At 39.5% G+C, this 12,785-nt stretch overlaps 1 protein-coding gene across 1 annotated transcript in view; it reads right to left on the bottom strand.

Moving 5' to 3' along the window:
* Positions 1-6,594, bottom strand: part of cabp7b (calcium binding protein 7b) — a 31,188-nt gene extending 24,594 nt beyond the window's left edge. The window contains exon 1 of the mRNA XM_071522406.1: positions 6,486-6,594. Within this exon, the coding sequence (XP_071378507.1) occupies positions 6,486-6,594 (109 nt within the window). The remainder of the gene's footprint in view (positions 1-6,485) is intronic.
* Positions 6,595-12,785: the final 6,191 nt, after the last annotated feature.

The raw sequence follows: 12,785 nt of genomic DNA, 5'->3' as shown, positions 1-12,785 counted from the left end.
CTGGGAATCGAACCCTGGTCGCCGCCATCGAAGGCAAACATATACGCCCATCCACCATCCCCGACCACAACGCCCTAACTTTCCACCCTGCTATTTCAATGTTGAGAGAGAAACTTGACAGTCATGTGACGTGGACGCAGACCAACATTGTCGTTATTTACACAACCGCTAGAGGTCACTTAACTTGAAAACATAACTAGGTTGTTATAAGCTGCTTGTACAAACAACCTATGTGGTCGTTTTTTGGGGGAGGACAGTCTCCTTTTTCTGTGAATCTGTGTGGGGGCTGTGTCGTGGTACAATCATGACAACTTGAAACTGGGAAACTTCCCACCTAGAATTTCCTACTTCCCATCTCAGAGTGTTAATGTGGTTGAGGTGGGAACAATATAGACTGAAAGAAAGTTGCATTTGTTTGACTGCTTTCAGAGCAGCAAAAGCTTTGCTGCTCTGAAAGCAGTTAGCTGTTATATCTCTCACAAAAACACATTAAGATGGAAAAAAGTGCAAGTAAATGATTTTATGTTATTTTATTTTATTTTTTATCATCTAGCCCTATACCTGTTTGATGACGTCATGCACAAACAGAAACTTGAAAGTCTGTTTAAAAGCTTAAAACGCTGTTATTTTTTGTTCTTCCCATTCACTATGAACGCCGCCAAGTTGATTTATGTTTATGGACTTCACAGAACTACATGTCAGGGAACTCGAGCTCAGAGAAGAGTCCCACGTTTCCAACTAGGAATTATGAGTTGGAGGGTCGTTCAAATGGATTTTTCCATTCTTCTAAGTGGTAGATATGATTGCCTCCAATTTTCCATGGGGGAATTAATACTTGTAGGCGCTGTAATTACTTCAGTTAAAAAGGATGAGTGTTGGATGGAATAGACAGATGATATGCAAAACCTTTGACTTGACTTAATCCTCTTGGCCCTCTAGGGAGCATAGGGCATCAAGCATGGCTCTGCACCTCACCCTCTTCTGGGCTATAGTCTGAAACTCTTGCCAGGAAGCCACTTTCCGCAGCTCTTGCATTGTGGAGCGCCTTGGCCCTCCTCCATTGACTGAAACGCTTTGCTGTTTGCGCCGTTGATTCATGAAAATAGAGCCCTAGGTTATAACATCAGGGCTCTTCTTCTAGTGACTGTAGTGATCAGTAAATGGTGAAATTGAAAGTTGATTGATTTTATATTCTATATAACTGTGTAAAGTAGGCTAGTGAAGATTGTCCTCAAAGGAAAATGTTGGTGTCTTCACTTTTTGTCAGATTTCCTTTAGCACTTATTTGATAAACATTATCCATAAGCCTTCCATTCCAGGACTCTGTTCTTGAAGTTGCATGAGGATATAGAAACCTTAGAGCAAAGATGCAGGAGAAGACAGTTATTTTTACAGCCAGTCAGAATTGAGGGTACAACATGTGCACAGTGAGATTCCTCTTTGAATTCGACAGTCTCTCGTGGGCCAATTACGTTTCAAGCTTTTTCTGTACATGTGTCACATTCCTATTTTGTTTCTATTAAAAAACCCTGGATGTGCTGGCCAGTCAAAGTAGTTTTTGTTTGCTACACATTACACAATATGTGTAAAGTAAATGTTACAGCTATCACTTCCCACACAAGCTATAATCCTGCTAAATGCATTGATCCAAAGGCTACTTGGGATGTTGCTTTCAGTTATCTAAGCTAATGCCTAAAACAAGGAAGTATTCATATGTCGGTGGGTAATGCTATTTTGTAGTACATATCTACTGCTGAATGTATTGAATGTTTAAACAATTCAACTATTAAGTTGCAAATAAATGTTCAAAATGTGCAAAAAACTCAACACCAGTATTTTCCATTAGTTGTACATTAGTTGACAATATAGTTTAGACATGTGATTAATCACATTTTCACGGTGGTGTGAGGGTGGTCTGGTGGTACCACAGACCATCTCATAACTGACAGGTCACAGGTTCGATATCTGCAGCAGCCAGCGTTTCCCATCATGAGAAAGTGTCCCTGACTGAGACATTCAACCCCTATATACCGGAGCTGCCATGGGCTGCCACAAATGGTGGACTTGTTTTGCTGTGAACCTTCTTGTGGAACGCTTACATAGATGTGTATCTCAGATGGATACATAAAGAAACAAATTCCGAATTCTACACTCTGTGATATGGAAATTGAGTGCTTTAAGATTCTCTCTAAAATATCCCATTATTTTAAACAACTTTTGCTTCCACAAAAACACCACTGGCCATCAGCAAGAATAAATCTTTGAACTCAACACGATCACAGTGTGCTAAATGTCACGTAGCTGGAGGTCATGTGTATCTGGTAATGCAGCAACAACAGAGGATGTCAGAAAAATGTTCTGATGCAAAAGGAATATGATCTAAACCGATGACAGTACAGGTTTGTAATCACAGACGGATAAGTCAGAAGTGTGCGAGCTCCCCCTCCGCTTGTCTCTGTGTACAATGCTACTGCAAAACCACTCCATTTGTAACCACCGATGAAGACAGCTTTGCATACAAAGTGGAAGATGGTCTACACCCCACTACAATGCCTGATGTCTGGGGGATTCTCCTACATGCTGTGATCTATAAATACTGTTCACAGCCTCTGTCAGTGATGCACTGAGGAATGGAAACAAGCTGGAAGAGACCTCCGATGAATGTAACTGCCAGGAAGTCACTGTTCTGCCCTGTAACCAGAGTATTATCTATTTCAACACATGTACAATTACAATAACTGCAAATTATGAATTGTGGCCTATGACACTTTACACAGTATAGTTAACTTATATAATTTCATATTGGATACAATGAGTGCATTGTTTGTTCATGAAATAGAGTGGTATCTTAGTTGTGGCTGGTGGGATAATGTATTTTAAATATGATATATCTGATCATAGTAATCTCAATTTATTATAATAATTTCAATTCATTAAAAAAGATTGAATGCAAATCTAATCACTAAAACGCATAATATGCATCCTTTTAGGACACTTTAAATGTGTGTAATTTCCAACTCGTTCCAAAAAGTTGCTTAATAAATGTTAGAATCTCAACTGAATTAAGATTCAAGGTTCAGGCTCATCAAACACAAAACATATTACCTAATGCATGTGCATAATCACATAATCATTACTCTATCTAAATATTGGAGTGTAATTATGTTAGTTGTGGGAGCAGTCCGAATGTATATCAGGATGTAGTAAAAGTATCATACATTTATTTATCCCAGTTGTCCATGCATATTTGTCTGAACTTGGTTTTGGACCTTGTTCTTGTTAATACTGTGTCCTTTAAATGAGGAGACACTTGGTGCAGCATTAGGTCCTGTACAGATAGATATTGTTTATACAAAGATTGTGCTTAGTGGGTATAACAGTTTAAAATAGCTGAAATGTACACACTCTTCACTTTTCAAATTTTATATTCAAAAACGTTTGATGGATGTGTCTGAGGAACATGAATAATATTGTGATTATGTGATTTAAATAAAGGGTCTGAATAGGAGTAGTAGTATAGAGGTAATGTGGAAATGTATAAGTAGGAATCCGAATTGATGAATCAATGGGCTGTTGCTTACATTTTGCACATGATGGAAGTATTTGTTTACATATTGAATTCTAAACTAATTAAGTCTAGTAAATTGTAGAGACTGCTTGCACAGTACAATTCCCAAGGTCAATAATGTATAAGATTTTGTGAATACAGCTCAAACTAACCAGTTTTGGCCAACAGATTTATACAGACTATCCACACCATATAGAGCTCAGTTATACTGTATATATGATCTGGTGTATATCATAATCTAAACTGATACACACGTTTACATTTCTTAAGTCTCAATATATGGGTATTATCACATACACTGCTATTGCATAGTTAAGTAGGGGTATAATTACTTTACAGTGGTAATGGCTTGAATACATATCAGGGTTTATGACACCTGCATGACACAAGGGCGAAGAAAAGGGCAGGAAGTCTTGCCACTGACCCTGCTCACCCAGGCAACCATCTGCTCCAAAAACTTTCCCGGGAATCTGTACAGGTCCGTTGAGACCAAGACACCCGGTCACCTCAATAGCTTCTTCCCAAGAGATGTCACCCTACTTAACCAGCCTTCCTAAGACTCGCCCCATGCAAACCCCCACAATCTTCTCTCCAGACAGTGAAAGTGTCGGTAACCCTTACAGCTGTTACTAGTCATTAACATACTATTCATTATTCCCACAGGTTTTAGCACTGCATTGCACTGGTACATCTACACATCTCTGAGCACTTCAGGCACCTTCACACTATGGCTTTACAGCCTTAGGTATATAATATCTGCAACACTTAAATTTATTTCATGCATCTCATTCTGTTCAGTATAACTTCCTCCTGGTACACTAGGACAATGGATGATTGGTCATTTTCTACACTGTCCTCTAAAGCTGAAGCCATAGCGTATGAATGCTGAATATTGAATCTTTAATCTACTTATCTAGAGTGATATGTATCATTTGTCTGTCCATGGTATGACATGCACTGTCCCTTTGCACTGGATGCAAGGTCCTTTTGTCCTTGTGCCATGTAAACAGTCTGTATGTTTTTGCAACAATGCCACCAAGACAAATTCCTGTATATTTATGGTGCGTGATTCTGATTCTGATTTAATTAAGGTACTGTACACAAGTTTTGTCAAATTTGTATTTACCCAAGGTGTGTATCCATATTGAACGTAGCTGTTTTTGTTGTTGTTTTGTTTTTCTGAATATTGTGGCCATCACATCAGGAGACACTTTAGGTTTGTATGAGTATTAGGCACATTTTCACAGCCTTTACTTACTGGTTTTCTTAAATTTTATATTTTTATAGAAAGTCTAGGTGGCAGATCAGTAACTCTCTCAACTCAACAACTACGGGAAAATAACTCCTTAGAGAGACACCTAACCCCCAACTGTGCCAGTGGAGTTGCAGTGGCAAAATTGGAAGACTGATTATACTGGGCGGCTCCCAGGTATGAGGGTATGTGATTGTGTGAGTGTGTAGCAGGTATTGCTGAAAAAGAGCATTATGTGCTCAGCAAACCTTCCCTGGGTAAATAAAGCTTAAAAGATAATTGGAATGTGTCACTATGGCCTGAATATTTGATGGTTCTCATTAGTGTTTCCAAAGTACAGTTTGAAAAGACTTCTCCATGACCTGAGAAGCCGGACCTGCTGTATTGTCGTAGGCCTGGCGCCCTCTCCTGCAACACACAACACATTTTACTATTGTTCTAATTCTTGTTTTTTCATAGCCAACTTTTTAATTAAATTTATGCTGTCACTGCAGATAGTGGATTTTCAATGTCAAATGAATAGCTCAAAGCAAGGACAGAAGGCCACTTGTGGGCCAGGCAACCAAACAGAAGAAAGGGAAATGGAATTTCCTTAGTATAAAAGACTTAGGGATATCACATCTGATAGTTATCTCTTTATTGTAGTCTGCCTGGGTTTGTTCCAAATCACGTCCAGCTGTGCTTTCTCATTTTGAGGGCAATTTGCCAAAACAAAAGCTCAATTCTTAACATCTATGCCTTACAATAGCAATAGCAATGCTCCAATTAATCTAGCCTATAAGTAGAATGCTGATATCGATGACCTTTTTTATTAATTAATGAAGAAATGAGTAGTGATAACAGGGTAGAAGATGTAATTTAATTACCCCCCCCCCCCCACACACACACACACACACATCTCATTCAGGTATATATTCTCTTCATTTGGGGTAAGGTTAATCTATATTCTTATTTATTACCATAAAATTCTCATTCATCACAGCCCTTTTCTCCATTTCAGATTAGTCTTTTTTTTGCAAATTTTAAGTATAGTCCACTGCTCCCTGACTCTTCAGTCTTTTCTCTTGTGGACCACAGGTGACTTAAGTGAAAACAGGTACATTTAATTCCCATATGTGAGTCATAGCAAGGAATCGTGGCATCTTGTCTGATGACATGATGATGTAGATTTAGCATAAGATCATAAGTCTGAATGCACAAAATGGAGAAGTTGAATCTCTTGCGTACATGTATGACAGCCCAGGGAAGGCAAGGCTACTGAAAACAGTATGTCGTACTATTGCTGCTACTAAAATGGTGGAAGCTTTATGTACAAAAAACAAAAACAGTTCTTGTAATAGTTAATTTTGTTTTTTTGCACCAATGGTGTAAAATCAACATAAAGCAAATACAAAGAGAGATGATGAAAGAAAAGTTGACCATAAAGCTTGACACAGTTATTATTCACCCCTACCCATGATGTTGAATAAGTTGGCCTTCTGTTCTGGCCTATGTACAGTCAGACTTATGAACTACAACAAATGAAGCGCATACCGGTTGGTGCTCTCCATGGTCCTGAACTTGTTTAGGCTATTATGTAGGCGCTCCTTTTCGATGTAAAGACTCTTAGCGTGAATGCAACTTAAAAACCACAACAAAACAAACAAGCAAACAAAAATAACTCACCTTCCACCTCATCCTCAGGCAGATGAACAGGGGTCCGGTAGGTGAGGACATCTGGAATAGTGCAAAGTCCCTTGTACATGAACCTGGTGGTTACAGCACGCACTGGCATTTCTGCGAGGGAAAACCAATAACTGTGTCGCGGTCTTCATATAGCTCTCCGGAGTTTTTGTGATAGAACCTTTGCTACAGTCCTTGTTTTTGTGAACAAAATCTCCAGCAAACAAAATAGGACACCTCCCCCTGCAGTTCAACTCTCGTCTGTTCGTGTTTTGGATATTTTCTCTGTGCTGAAATATCACCGCGGACGTTACGTGCTTAAAGAATGCAGCCTGTTGGCAGTGTGTATTGCCTTTGGTTTCTATGCATAGATATAGCCTAACTCTTCTGTGAGATACAGCACGAATTCAATAAATTAGCCTATTTTTTAACAGAGCTTAAGCATAATAGGCTTTGGTATTCTGTTAGAATAATAGGCTACTTAAACTTGTACTTGATAGCCTTCTGATCAGCCTACACTGCAAAGCTCTATCTAGAATGTTTTAGGCGTTTATACCTGTTTAATACCTTAAATTACCATCTCAAAGATTGATTCATTCACATTAAAATCTTGATCTAATCAAAGAGGTTAACAGGCTAATTTGCCGTTCTTACATGCACGTAACACCTGCAGCATTTAAAGATGAGAAAAAAGAAAACGAAAAATGTAAAATTAATTTTTAAAAATATCTTTCAGGCCTATAAAGCGACATTTCGCTGTTGATTCTGATTTCTACAAGGCGTGCTGTTCTATCAAACAATATATCCCCGACACAGTATTCTGTCTCACTTTTCTTTCCCGTTTCTGCATCTTCTCAAAAACACCGAACCGATGACACTACATAAAACAGCAGCACAGGCGAACTGATTCTGTTCAGTTAACGAGATACAAAGGAGAAATCTTGTAACATTTTTTTTTCCTGGAGAACACGTTTTGTCTTCAAGGGAATCCTGGGTGACCCCCTTCTCATCAGATAGAGAAACGCTCTGTTAGTCTGTAATCCTCCCTCTCCAGCCGTCTGCACGGCTTAGCTCCAGTCTGATTTGGGCTCTCACTGCGCCTCCAAAGCGACACGCACGCCCCCTCTGCGCCCTCCTCCACCACACCGCCACCTCTGTCGGAGCCTGTTAATCATAGGCTACCGCAAAACACAAATGATATTTCTGAAAACTAACGTGCTTATGTCTTCACTCACCGTTTCCCGTGACAGTCTATGTTACAGTAAATGGTAACATCATCGCGAAATTAAATGATTAAACATATTTGTGTTAGGCCACTCTAGCCTCTTCAATTGACTCAAAGTCAGAGGGTAGCAACAAGTGAGACCCTGGGACCAAATTACTAACAGTAAGTAATCAAAGATGAATGAAACCAATGAGGGCTGCGGTTTTGAGACACTCCCCCCCCCCATTCTAATAAAGCGTGTTTAAAATAAAATTAAAAACCTAGAATCAATTGGCGTAATAAACAAAATGACCTCAGCCTTTGTCAGTTTGAAGGCCCACACCATAAACAACACAGAGCAAAGCACCTTGTTACTAAATGGAGTGGAATATAGGCTGTGCAGAAAATAGGCAGGTGAAGAATCCTGTGGTCTCTGATGAAGGCCCAAGGCTTAAATGCGAAGGTGATTTTGGATTTATGGATTTCAAGTGAAATCAAAATGAGCTCATGAAGAATGCCTTTCTTCAGAATGACAAAGCTCACACAAAGGGTTACAGGCAGCAGTTTTATTATTTATTTTATATCCAAATAAAGCAATATGTACCGTCATTAATCACTTAAATGTAATTAACGATCAGTGTGATCCAAGTATTTACAATACAATGAACCCTCAGAAAATATAAACAGACATTACTTCGTGAGAATGCTTGGATCATGCATGATGATAGCCCTTGTTTGTCCCTTTCCATCCTAATAACGTATGTTTGGATGGTTCTGACAAGATAAGTGCGATGTGTGCTGAGAGAGCTGAGTATGGTTCCACTGGCTGGTTCTTCCAGGGTTTACTGGACTGACAGGTCTATTCCCCTGTGAAGGGATTGTCTCTCTCTGCTGCACCTGAGCCTCCTCCTGGCTGTGTGCGCAGACAAGCAAACTTCTTAAAACCTGAATAACAGGCTTTGCTCTGCTCCGAGATCCTCCACAATATCATGGAGATGTGATGGCTCAGAATCTGAGACATTCCTACAAAGCAGGGATGACATGCTTTAATCAATTTCACACAATCTTTAAAATTGTGGAACCAGATGATCACCTCTGGTGTCTAACAAATCACAATTAGTATCTCAGACACCTAATTATGTTCCATGTATAGGCAGTCGTATGTTCTTGAACATGTTGATGGAAATGAGCTTTTTTAAAACTTCCTTAACCCATCATAATTGAAAATACAAGCCTGCTATATTTTAGTCTTTTCAAATATCACAAAGATAAATAAACTTTTCAGCCTAAAGATATATGCAAAATCTGTTAAGCAATTACATACTCAGTATTAAAAGCTCAGACAATATGTTAAATCTAATAACTCACCATAGAAACAAAGCCAGTTGTAGTATTTCAACAGGAGATATCTCACTGCAATTACAGATTAGAGAGTATTCAAGGAGTTCAACAATACATCATTTACTTACTTTTGTTGCACTAGACCAACTATAGAAACATGCCCTTACTATGTGTGTGCAGCACTTTTGTATACCTGACATTATTTTTGACAGTTAATGGTTTTGTTTTTGGCTGGATCGCAACAGCGGCGCCAGGGCGTGGTGGAGAGGACAGCGGCGGAAAGAGGAGACGGGACGCGCTGGAATGGAGATCAGTATGGATGTATGGACTATTATTCTGTATATTAACAATCTACAGTGGAGTTAGTTACACCATTGCCGGCCGTGGCATGTGGCACACTCATACACGGTCCAGCCATGTACTAGGTTTTGACCTAGTCTTGTTATTTATTGACAGTGTGCTTTGATTACAGATATCAAGTATGCTGCATATTGGAAGTGTAAGGCCATCAGTTTAAATTATGTTTTAAGTTTCAATGTCACAGCTGTCTTACCGGAGTATAATAGGATGAAACATGACAAATTTTCCTCAGCTGCTTTGTGTGTGTTGAAGACTAGACAGACCATGTTTTTCACCTAAAACACACACAGCTTTTCACTTACCTTGAATTGTAGGAGAAGCTCAGGCAGCATTTATACATCATCTGATGTCCAGACTGTGTTCATTCACAAGACAGCATGGGCTCGCCATTTGCTGTGATAAATCTAGTGGTTTCGGTCCATTGGAGGAGACCCTAGGGAGACAGAATTTATTAATGCCTTTGCTCTCCCTTTCCCATTCAATGATTTACTTGTGCAGTGTATAACACTGGAAGACACCCTAACTTTTATAGCATTTACTTGTGTTAAAGAACTGTTAAAGAATCCTAAGAACAATGGAGATGTACAGTATAGAGTCAATATGATACTTTGAGCCTTTACGTGTGTGTGTGTGTGTGTGTGTGTGTGTGTGTGTGTGTGTGTGTGTGTGTGTGTGTGTGTGTGTGTGTGTGTGAGCACTGGAGCATTGGAGAAAAGCAACAGTGTCAAAGGAGTCATCTTTCATCCTTTTTCCTCCACCCAGGTGGGCTTATGTTTGGAGAAATCAAAGATTGCTTTGAACATGGTGGTGGCTCTGTTCCGGTATGGGTAAAGATCTCTTGGGAGTCATTGCTGTAGGTCTGTTGATTGCTCTGCATGGTTATATAACATCCAAGGAATATGAGGACATTTTACAGGGGCAGATGCACCCTATGTTGCTCTGTACCTGCATGACAGTCCCATAAGATAATAATGCCTCCATACACACTGCTAAACATACAGTATATAAGATTGATTTCATGAACATCAGGATGAAGTCAAATGCCTTCCATGGTCTCTCTCATCACCAGTTCTAAACATTGAACCTTTATGGGAAGTTCTGGTGTGCAGTATGAAGAATATTTACACTTCCTCCATCCCAGCGAAGTGCAGGCTTTCCTTCGTGATGAATGCTGCAGTATTCCACATTGCATACTGTAGGTCAGGACTTGTATGGCAACAATCCAAGGAGAACTGAAGCTGTTCTGAAGGCAAAGGGTGGCCCTATTACTTTTCAGGTAGGCCTAGTTGATATTCATATAATGTTATTTTGTCTGCTTTTTCTAAGGGTCGAAGAGATGTCTGCTAGCTACTTGAGATGACATTCAGGTTTAGTTTAAGGAAACAGGTCATTTTTAAAACAAACAAACTGGAACAGCATTTCCCCTGCACGGAAAATGCAATCTATAAAACTAACAGTGCAGAAAGAAGTTCCAAAAATCTCATCAATGGCACCTATATCAAAACAGCTTACCATCACAGATTCAATTGAGAATATTGATTGCTTTTATAATTGACTAAAGAAGCCTTAGTTTCAGAAACTATGAGGCTGCCCCACAGACAGCTTGGACAGTATGTGATCAGAATGATAACTGCTCCCCAAGGTGTACCCACAGTCATGTGCCTATTTTTTTCTTTTCCAGTTGTGTGTTTTACATTCACCATTTGTGACATGACAGGATATATAATATTGTTTATGACTAGCTGTGTGTATCTTGACAATTCAACCAATATCTGTCAACTGCAGTGTGTGTTATGGACACTAAAATTAAAAAGGGCTTTGGATAGCTGCTATGATACATTTGCCAACTGAGTCACTACAGATGAATGCTACCAGTCAGTGGAGAATTGAGGCAAGAGAGTGAAATGTTGGTTATTTTTACATATTTGTGACTCATCATTTATTTTTCTAGTATGTTAAAACATGCAGGAAATAGAGAAGTTGTCAAACCCCCATCTGAAGTGAGAATAAGGGAAATACTTCAAGAGAAAACAACAGAAAATGCACCCCCCCCCCATACCCCCCACCCCCAATCCAAATCTGCTGAAAAATAACAAACATGGTTATGGCTGCGCTGCATTGCACTCAACGACAGCAACCGAGAGCGTCCAGCATCGAGATTCAGCTAGATCCAATTCCTGATGGCTGACGCTAGCATTCATTCCATTTTGTGAAAAATGAACATGGCGACAACAGTATGGTTTCTAGTGACATACTATGAAATTGTTTAGCATAATATAGCCTACATGTAAATCCCAAGAAATGTTTAAATTCAAATTATCCAGACTTTTTCTGGTGATTTGGTTATTATAAAATAAATAAGATGTCCACCCATACAATAGCCAAGCGCAAAATATGTGTAGTATTTTCAGTTTTATAGAGATTTACATAGAATACATTAAACAACATTACTTAATTTCATGTCAAGTTAAATGAAGCCCTCGGGTTCAAGTTCAAGCAGGAAGTCCCTTTCAATTTCTTGAGCTCTGTCTTTGGGCAGCAGGTTTCTGGCTATCAATTATTGTCATTCAGTGAACACATTCGATTATCTGCTTGGGCTTTCTGTCAGCCAATGATCTTCCTTATTGGATGTTATTTAAACTTGCCTACCTGATACATCTCCTTGCTGTCTATTGAGTGTGTTTGCCGCTTCGCCTGGATATGTGCTGCAGCTTCACTCATTTTCCCCCCCGTTTTGGCTCCCATCAATATGAAGGTGATCAATATCCATGAAAGTCCTGGAAGTTCACCAGTTTCAAATAATTTGCTGCCTCTGTTTCCAAGCGACAGATAAGCACCTGGTTATCCGAATGCAACTCATATGATTTAGATCTGCAGTCCAAAGCAGTCCATTTGGCTGCACCTCTGGCTGTGAAGGAATCACTCCATCACCGGGTTTAGGCGCATGGCTGCCGGTGACTGGCCCTCACAGTTGGCAAACTTCATGGATCATTCCTCTGCACTGTTTGAAATCTCCCCTATTGTTGTAACATGTTGCATGTGGGGTCATTTATCGAAGCACAAGCTCATTTGAAGCTGCGGTTGATGCATGCCTTTGAGAAGCATTTAACATGGGTGTCTATCATTAACAAATCAGAGCTTGTCATGTGCCAGGGCATTGTAAGGTTTATGCTTTATCTCGGTTTTAATGTTCATGTGTTCTGGGTTTATGCCCTCAGGCCAACAGAGCAGCAGCTACATTTCCCTTATTCTCTGCCATGTCAGAGAATTTGTTTTCATCCAGATTTTATTAATTACATTCCAAGGTTGGAAGGGCTTTCCCGGTGATAATTGCACAAATTAATTCTACATATTTTCCTTAAATGTCCATGGATAAATATCAGAATTGTCACCCATGG

This window comes from Centroberyx affinis, unplaced genomic scaffold (assembly GCF_046629955.1).
Source record: "Centroberyx affinis isolate AG114_WGS23_722 - 3 ecotype Tasmania unplaced genomic scaffold, CSIRO-AGI_Caff_v1 ptg000087l_1, whole genome shotgun sequence".
NCBI lineage: Eukaryota > Metazoa > Chordata > Actinopteri > Beryciformes > Berycidae > Centroberyx > Centroberyx affinis.
This window is presented reverse-complemented; position numbering and strand designations above follow the sequence as displayed.